At 45.1% G+C, this 9,526-nt stretch overlaps 1 protein-coding gene across 1 annotated transcript in view; it reads right to left on the bottom strand.

Moving 5' to 3' along the window:
- The window catches only part of LOC122547872 (serine/arginine repetitive matrix protein 5-like), a gene marked incomplete at its 5' end in the record, with an annotated part of 25,271 nt that extends 18,240 nt beyond the window's left edge, over positions 1 to 7,031 (bottom strand). Inside the window, 2 exons of the mRNA XM_043686444.1 lie at positions 2,226 to 2,388; positions 6,888 to 7,031. Of these exons, the coding sequence (XP_043542379.1) occupies positions 2,226 to 2,388; positions 6,888 to 7,031 (307 nt within the window). The remainder of the gene's footprint in view (positions 1 to 2,225; positions 2,389 to 6,887) is intronic.
- Positions 7,032 to 9,526: the final 2,495 nt, after the last annotated feature.

Below are 9,526 nucleotides of genomic sequence, written 5' to 3' on the forward strand. Positions count from 1 at the left end.
CACACACATACCCTCACACACACACACACATACTTTCTCACACACATACTCTCACACACACACATACTCTCACACACACATACTCTCACACACACATACTCTCACACACACATACTCTCACACACACATACTCTCACACACACATACTCTCACACACACATACTCTCACACACACATACTCTCACACACACATACTCTCACACACACATACTCTCACACACACATACTCTCACACACACATACTCTCACACACACATACTCTCACACACACATACTCTCACACACACATACTCTCACACACACATACTCTCACACACACATACTCTCACACACACATACTCTCACACACACATACTCTCACACACACATACTCTCACACACACATACTCTCACACACACATACTCTCACACACACATACTCTCACACACACATACTCTCACACACACATACTCTCACACACACATACTCTCACACACACATACTCTCACACACACATACACGCACACACACATACTCTCACACACACATACTCTCACACACACATACTCTCACACACACACACACACACACACAACTTCCTTCTTTCCATGCTGGACTTTTATGGAAGATTTGAAGAGTGCGCTGTAAAATAAGATTGCCCTAGCTCCGAATAATTCCAAGGTGCCAGCTTTTAACCTGAACCTTTCAGTACAATTTTAACGCAAACCTGGAAGAGGGATTGAGGGGCTCGCATGTTCCCGAATCACAATCCCATTGGCATCCTGTGCTGGGCCATCAATGTGCACATCAAAAACTGCTTAGCACTGACGTAAACATGGAAGTATGTCTTATTCAACACAAATGCGATTACCTGGCTCGAGATCAGATTCATTTGGCCACGTGATCTCGTGGTGCCACTCCTGACTAAGCCCATTTCTTATGCCCTAACATTCCAGGGTGACAGTGTACTGTCTGCTGATCCAAATCATGACCAAAATGAAGGGTTAAAACAATGACACCTGCAAATGGATATGCAAGACACCTAGACATCGTTGGTATCTAGTGTATGACAAAACTAATTTACAGAGTCGAGGGTGACTGCAGTGGCATCAAGGAGAAGCATTTATGACAAGAGCAGCTATTACGATAATGTAAACATGATAGATCCGTTATATTCAGTGGGGTTCCACAAAAGGCAATAAGATAAGGAATCACATGGTCTGTTTTAGTGATGAATATTGGTCAAGGCACCAGAAAGAATTCCACTGGGTTCAAACTGCAGAGAGTCATGGAATCGCTACAGGATGGAAGCAGACCATTCAGCCCATTGAGCCTGCACTGAACATCCCACCCAGACACACACCCCCTCCCCCCCCCCACCGCCTTACTCTATCCCTGTAGCTCTGCATTTGACATGGCTAATCCTCCTAGTCTGCACATCCTAGGACACTATGGGCAATTTAGCACGGCCAATTCACCCTAACGTGTACATTTTTTGGATTGTGGGAGAAAACCCACACAGACCCGGGGAGAATGTGCAAACTCCACACAGACAGTCACCCGAGGCTGGAATCAAACCCGGAAACCTGGCATTGTTTTAGTTCATTCACAGGATGAGGGTGTCACTGGCCAGGCAGCATTTATTGCCCATTCATACTCGCCCAAAGTGGTGGTTAAGAGTCAACCACATTGCTGTGCGGTCTGGACTCACATGGGCCAGGTAAGGATGGACCTTAGTGAACTGGATGGGTTTTTCCAACAATGGATTTTCAGTCATCAGTAGAATCTTAATTCCAGATTTTTATTGAATTCAAATCCCACCAGCTGCTCTGGCAAGATTTGAACTCAGGTCTCTGGATTAACAGTCCAAGCGATAATACCACTAGGCCATCACCTTCTGTTGCAAGGCAGCAGTGCTAACCACTAGGTCACTATGTCACCTCTTTTCTGTCAATCTGGAGGGTAGATGAGGCTGTTGTTTAGCATTTTGTCCAAAGGTAGCTTTTCTAACAGTTCTGTGCTCCGTAGAGTGAGAGGTGCTTTCACGAGCTTTGGTCACTCACAGCCAACAACCTTTGTGACCTGGATGTGATATTATTGAGGGACATTAACAGTAGAGAACACCCAAACAAAAATGGTAAGATTCAGAATCATACACAACAATGATGCATTTCGAGGCCCACAATACCAGGCTCATGTTCCAAACTACTTGGCATTGTTGAAACCTGCATTCGAGATCACATACCTGAGTGCACCTTCAGAACCGTAGTAAGGCTCATTGTCAGTCGTTTCACAGAAGTAATTTCTGTCCCTGTTGTAGGATTTCTTGCCCTGGCAGAGCCGGCACAGATTGGGGAAGGAGGTGCCTGCCCCTGGAGCGCAGGCTGCACTGAAGAATTTACTGGTGGCTGCGAAATGAAACAAAGGAAATGCCATTAGCAGCTGACCAAGACTCCAGCACGAACACCGCACAGTTTTCAATCCTGGTTTCTTTATCAGGAATGAGGACAGCTTTGAAAAGACCAATGAAACGTGGCTCAATGAACCAATTGATTGGTGCCTGTTAATGTCCCACACTGATGCCATCTGACCTCAGAGAACTAGCTGCATCACCCACACAGACAGGGGGAGAATATGCACACTCCACCCAGACAGGGGGAGAATGTGCACACTCCACAAACGTGGCTCAATGAACCAATTGATTGGTGCCTGTTAATGTCCCACACTGATGCCATCTGACCTCAGAGAACTAGCTGCATCACCCACTTATCTCCAACCTCCACCACTTAATATTTAAGTCAGTGGTTCTCCAACTTTTTAACTGACTGATTCCTTCTCTAATCGGGGAGAAGGTACAGAAGCCTGAACACATGCACCAGCCGGTTTCGAAACAGTTTCTACCCCACTGTTGTTAGAATACTGAATGGACTCACAAACTCCTAACATTCGCCTGTACCTATGTTTTTGTTTTTGCCGCTGTTTATCTATTATTTACTTAACTCTGCAATCTGTCTGCATTGCTCGCAAGACAAAGCTTTTCACTGTGTCTCTTTACACATGACAATAAATTCAATTCACTTCAGTGGAGGACCACAGAGTGGCAGCTGGACCAGATCTATCATTCAAAAATACTTCATTGAGTCTTGATGCTGTGCTTGCTCTCTCTTTACAAGAGGAGGTCGTTTCGAATTCCCACAGCGTGGAAGCCGGCCATTCAGCCCATCAAACCCACACTGACCGTATGAAGGTCATCACACCCCATGGCCAGTCCATCTAACCTGCACAAAGTTTGGACTGTGGGAGGAAACCGAGAGCGCCCAGAGACAACCCACCCAGACAGGGGGAGAATGTGCACAACTCCACCCAGACACGGGGAGAATGTGCACACTCCACCCAGACACGGGGAGAATGTGCACACTCCACCCAGACAGGGGGAGAATGTGCACACTCCACCCAGACAGGGGGAGAATGTGCACACTCCACACAGACAGGCAGCCAAGGGTGGAATGTGAACCTGGTTTGCTGGCACTCTGAGGCAGCAGTGCTAACCACTGAGCTACCATACCACTCATCAAAGGAATGGATCAACATTTGGCCCATTGTGTTCCATTATTCTGTGAAATCATGGCTGAGTTGGGCTACAAACTCAGTTTATGCATGTTTGATCCATATTCTTTGAAACCACTCAATATTTAATTCAGTGATTCGTCAACTTTTTCATTGACTGATTCCTTCTCTAGCAAGAAGCACTCAGTTTCCTACTAAAATTACAGGCCCTTCGGCCTATCATGTCTATGCTGACACATGATGCCAATGTAATTTAAAACCCTTTTGCATCTATGCTGTCCCCCATATCGCTCTATTCCCCACCTATTCACTTATCTGTCAAAATGCCTCATGAACATTTTTATCTGTTTCTACCAGCTCCTCTGGCATTACATTACAGGCACTTACCACCCCCTGTGTAAAAAACTGCCCTCTTGCATCGCCTTTAAACTTAACCCCATTTATCTTACAAATGAGCTGCAGGGAGAGGCTGAATAGGCTGGGGCTGTTTTCCCTGGAGCATCGGAGGCTGAGGGGTGACCTTATATGGATTTATAAAATCATTAGGGGCATGGATAGGGTAAGTAGACAAAGTCTTTTCCCTGGGGTCAGGGAGTCCAGAACTAGAGGGCATAGGTTTAAGGTGAGAGGGGAAAGATTTAAAAGGGACCTAAGGGGCAACTTTTTCATGCAGAGGGTGGTGAATGTGTGGAATGGGCTGCCAGAGGAAGTGGTGGAGACTGGTACAATTACAACATTTAAAAGGCATCTGGATGGGTATATGATCAGGAAGGGTTTAGAGGAATGTGGGCCAAGTGCTGGCAAGTGGGACTAGATTGGGTTGGGATATCTGGTCGGCATGGACAGGTTGGACTGAAGAGTCTGTTTCCTGGAGGCTGAGGGGTGACCTTATATGGATTTATAAAATTATGAGGGGCATGGATAGGGTAAGTAGACAAAGTGTTTTCCCTGGGGTCAGGGAGTCCAGAACTAGAGGGCATAGGTTTAGGGTGAGAGGGGAAAGATATAAAAGGGACCTAAGGGGCATCTCTATGACTCTATATGTCCTCTTATTAACAGACAGTCTACCCATTCTATCCATGCCTCTCATAATTTTGTAAACCTCTATCAAGTCACTCCTCATCCTTCTATGTCCAAGTAAAAACAAACCAAGCTTGTCCATTCTCATAGCTGATGCCACCCAAACCAGGCAACAGCTTTTTAAAACTGTGTCTGTACCCTCCCCAAATCCTCTACAGTCTTCCTAGAGTGTGACAACCAGAACTGTCTACAATATTCCAGGATTGGCCAAAGTAAAGTTCTATGCAGCTGAAGCATGACTTGTCATCTTTTATACTCTATGTTCCAATCAATGAAGGCAAGCATGCCATATGCTTCCTTGACCAACTTACTTACCTGTGCTGCTACTTTCAGGGAATTGTTGAACTCTATGCCTAGATCCCTCTGTATGTTAATTCTCCTAAGCATACTATAAAATACTGTATCCTTCTCTCCTGCATTAGACTTTCTAAAATGCATCACGCCTCATTTGTCTGGATGAAACTCCATCTGCCATTGCTCTGCCCAAGTGTCCATCCTATTGTAAGAAGATGGCGGTTCAACATGAACAGTCATTGGGTAAATGTGAATACAGCACAGACCCTGAAGCCACTTTGCTGCTGAGCACTTGAGGTCCCATCGATATCTCATTAAATACGAAACCCATTCAGATTTCTTGTAAATGCACTGACCTCTGAGAAACCAGACACAGGTTATTGATGGAAACATATAACCAAGTTAACGATGGGGAAAGATAAATGTGTTAATGATGGAACAAGGTGAAAGTGTAGTGCCAGGTTGAATACTTGTGGTGGAGGTGTAGTTTAAAGAAATCCCATATCGTGTAAATTGTCAGTTCGTCATGTATTTTGTTATAATATTAATTGGGTTAAATAAATAAACATTATTGTTTATGACTATTAAAAGTCGACTCGCAGTTTCTTTGCTCAATATAAGAGTTAAAACATACCACGTGTCAGGTGCCGCACTGGATTAATAGTCTAGCGATAATACCACTCGGCCATCACCTTCACAAGTAAAAGATCTCAGTGGTATTATCAAAACAAAAGCTGACTCAAAGCCATATGAAAAGATATTAGACCAGTATACTCTAAGGAGCATCATAGAGGAGGAGATGTAAAGGGGCAGGAAGTTCGAAATAGGAAATTCCAGCACTTCAGGGCGAAACCTAAGACGGTCACCAATTGTGGAGGATTTGGAAAAAATGCTTGAGGGTTGTGTTTAAGAGCATCACAGAGAACTCTGTGATGAGGAGTTATGGGCTAGGAGGAGATTAGAAAGATTGGTGAATATATGCAATGGTGGATAAGAATTTTAAACAGACATCCGCATTAGACTGTCCGCACTAATCATTAACCATCAAAGTCATCCTCAGGTACTGGCTCAGTTATTTAGCTGTGACTGGCTCCACTGAATTTTTTTACAGTTAGAGCCTTCTGCTGACACAGTCCCTGGAGATAATCTGCATCACAGCAACGGAATTTATAGGGACAATCCTGGTCTCTCTCACAACCAGATCCTTGCAGACAAGGTGGGGACAGGGTGTTCCTGGAGAGCTGGGAGACTCGGAAGGAATGCTGGGGAAGGGCTGAGAAAATAGCAAAAAGCTGCATTGCCGGCTGTGAACCTGGAGTAACAGAACTGCATGCAGGTCAGCGGTCTGCTGATCAGAACGGGAGGCTAATTTATATCAGTAAAGACTCAATTAATGGTGATCTTTCAGGGCTGTGGGCTGCTCCATGTCTGTCACATGGAAGGCTTCCAGCCTCATGGTGGCAACCTCCACTTGGCCATAAATTATGGAGTTTCCACAGCTCTGTAAGGGTCCAGGGGCAGATAAGGCCAGGTCAGCCTAAAGTCCTAGGCAGCTCTCCAGAGGGCCTGCCTTACATTTCCAATTAAAAGGAACATGGCGAAAAGTAAAATTATGATTATCTCTAAGAGACAGAATCCTGTATCATTCATGGAAAATGATTTTGGAACTGGAGGTTCCAAGGCTCCATTTGTTATGTCTTGTATAATCTGTATGTCATAGAAAAAGAATCATAGATTCCCTACAGTGTGGAAAACAGGCCATTTGGCCCAACAAGTCCAAACTGACCCTCCAAAGAGTAACTCACCCAGACCCATTCCCCTATCCTATTACTCTACATTTACCCCTGACTAATGCACCTAGCCGACACATCCCTAAACAATACGGGCAAGTTTGCACGGCCAATTCACCCAATCTCCAAGGCTTTGTCTCAGGCTGATTGATTTGTGAGTGAGTTCTGTTTCTCACAATTGGGGGCTTGTCCGGGATAAAACTCCGACCGCTTGACACTCTTGGGACGACGGGGGAGGTGCACCTCGCCGATTTCGGTGATCTCCGACTCCCTTGCTTGTCGTTTGCGGTTTGGGCGAGTACGATCTGGACTGGAAGACCCTGGAAACAAAGCGGGCAGACGCGGCGGCTTTGGTCGGGCAACTCTTGTGCACAAGACCCGGGTAGGGAAAGGTCTTAAAGGATATATCCGGGCGATTGGGGGACAGCGGTATTTGCTGCAGGAATTGCCACGGGACGGGGCGCACCGAAACAACCAGGTAACTCTGTGCACAGACCAAGGTAAGAAAAGAGACCTTTAAGTATTGCCTTGGTGGTCAGGACGTACGATAAATACAGGGAATTGGTGATATATAAAATTAAGCATATGTCCATGGAAAACAGCCCGTGTCAGAAGGGCTAGTAGCTGAAGGGCTACTGAGGGTGCACTTCGTAACTAACTTATGGGCAGATGTCCAGAAAAATATTCAAAAGCTAGAGGAGTCGTTGCGGGAAGCTCAAAGTGTCTGTGAGACACGGTGTCTGTGTGTGTGTGTGTGTGTGTGTGTGTGAGAGAGAGAGAGAAAGATTGTACAGCAAGTAGAAAGTTTAACCCTTTGTGATTCGGTTTGAATGCACATTTGTTTGTTGGTGATTGAATGTTAACAGTTGTATGTCCGGCCATGATTTAGCATATAATTGGCCAGATTAATTAAATTTGCAACAATGAGAGGCACGGAGAGTGTAACGATCGATCTGTAAATAACGTTAAAGAGGGATATATCCCACCTGACAGTCCTTTGGGGAGAATGTTGGGTAATTGGGAACACAACTCCCGGAGGCAGGAAAAAGATAAGGCTATAATGATAAACTATTGTTGTTTCGTTTGGACTAGAGAAAGTATTAAGGCGCCTGGTATTTTTTGGCCCAAATATGGGTCTGATGAGGATTAGCTGTGTCAAGATCTTAATATATACGTCAATCGGAAAGAAGCGTACAGTCAAAAAGAGTCTGATTATGCGGCTTGTTGGATAGGGAGCGCAGGAGTAAAATTATGTCCCAGGAATAGGAGGAATCAGGGAAAGACCAGAAAAAGAATGAACAAGGGAAGCCACAATAGGATCCCTTAACGTGTTTGCCGCCCCCATATACTACTCCCCGGAACGAGCCTACAGCTCTCGAAGTAGAACCAAGTCCAGACACAGAAAGGGGAACGGACTCTGAACTAAAAGATGCAGAACCTGGGGGAGGGGGCGGGCTCAGAAACACTCGAGCCACCACACGTAAAGGAGGGGCAGAGATAATGGAAAATATAAAATTATGTCCCTTACGAGAGGCTCCGATTGGGGAAGGTACAATTGGATATGTAAACGCTCCTTTAACCAGCAGTGAAGTTAGGGTCTTTAAAAAGGAAATGAAAAGTTTAATAGAGGATCCGGTTGGACTAGCAAAACAATTAGAGCAATTCCTAGGGCCTAATTTATATACCTGGGGAGAACTGATGGCAATTTTAGGAACGTTATTTTCAGAGGAAGAACGAGGTATGATTAGGAGAGCGGTTTTATAGGAATGGGAAAAGAAGCACCCAGTTGGGGAAGAAGGGGCCCCAGCAGAACAGAAATTCCCAAATGTTGACCCTCATTCGAAAAATAATGACAGAGAAGTTAGGGAGTCAATGCAGGATTTACGAGAAATGGTAATATTAGGAATTAAAAAGGCGGCACCTAGATCATAAAACTTTGTTAAGGCCTTTGAAGTACAACAGGAGAAGGATGAAACCCCTTCTGCATTTCTTAAAAGGCTCAAGGAGGCCACAAGGAAATATTCGGGAATGGATCCCGATAATCTGATAGCGCAGGGACTCTTACAGGTCCAGTTTGTGACTAAATCATGGCCGGACATACAAAAGAAATTACAGAAATTAGATGGATGGAGTGAAAGACAGATGGAAGAACTGTTATGTGAGGCACAGAAAGTGTTTGCGAAAAGGGAAGACGAGAAGCAGAAACAGAAAGTCAAAATGATGGTGGAGGCAGTAGAAGAAATAACAAAAAGGAGACTGGATCAGGGGATAACAGGAAGGATAGAGGAGGACATGAAAGACAAGGGTCAGATACCCAAGAAAGGAGGCAACAGGCAGGGTGTTACCATTGCGGGAAAGTGGGGCATTTTAAACGGGACTGCCCGGAATTAGCACGAGAAAGGGAAGCCGTTTCCCTAATGACCTTCGATGAGGACTAGGGGAGTCAGGGGTTCCTTCCTCCTGAGACCCACCGGGAACCCTTGATAAATCTAAAGGTGGGACATGGAGGGGAGGAGGCAGTATTTTTGGTGGACACGGGAGCGGCACGGTCATCCCTAAGTTTTAGACGATTTACTTGTATCAGGACAAAAGAAAGATGACATGTGTTTAGCCACCAACAGACTGTTAAATTTCAAGGGCAACAGGGTTTAAGAGTATCTAGGAATAAATTGCAATATGTAGAGAAAGAAGTGAAATACTTAGGACACCTCATCAGTGAAGGCACTAGGCGTATTAACCCCGAAAGGATTAAAGGAATAACAGAACTACCCCTACTGACCACCAAAAGAGAGTTACAGAAGGTCTTGGGGCTAGT

Source organism: Chiloscyllium plagiosum, unplaced genomic scaffold (genome assembly GCF_004010195.1).
Source record: "Chiloscyllium plagiosum isolate BGI_BamShark_2017 unplaced genomic scaffold, ASM401019v2 scaf_2059, whole genome shotgun sequence".
NCBI lineage: Eukaryota > Metazoa > Chordata > Chondrichthyes > Orectolobiformes > Hemiscylliidae > Chiloscyllium > Chiloscyllium plagiosum.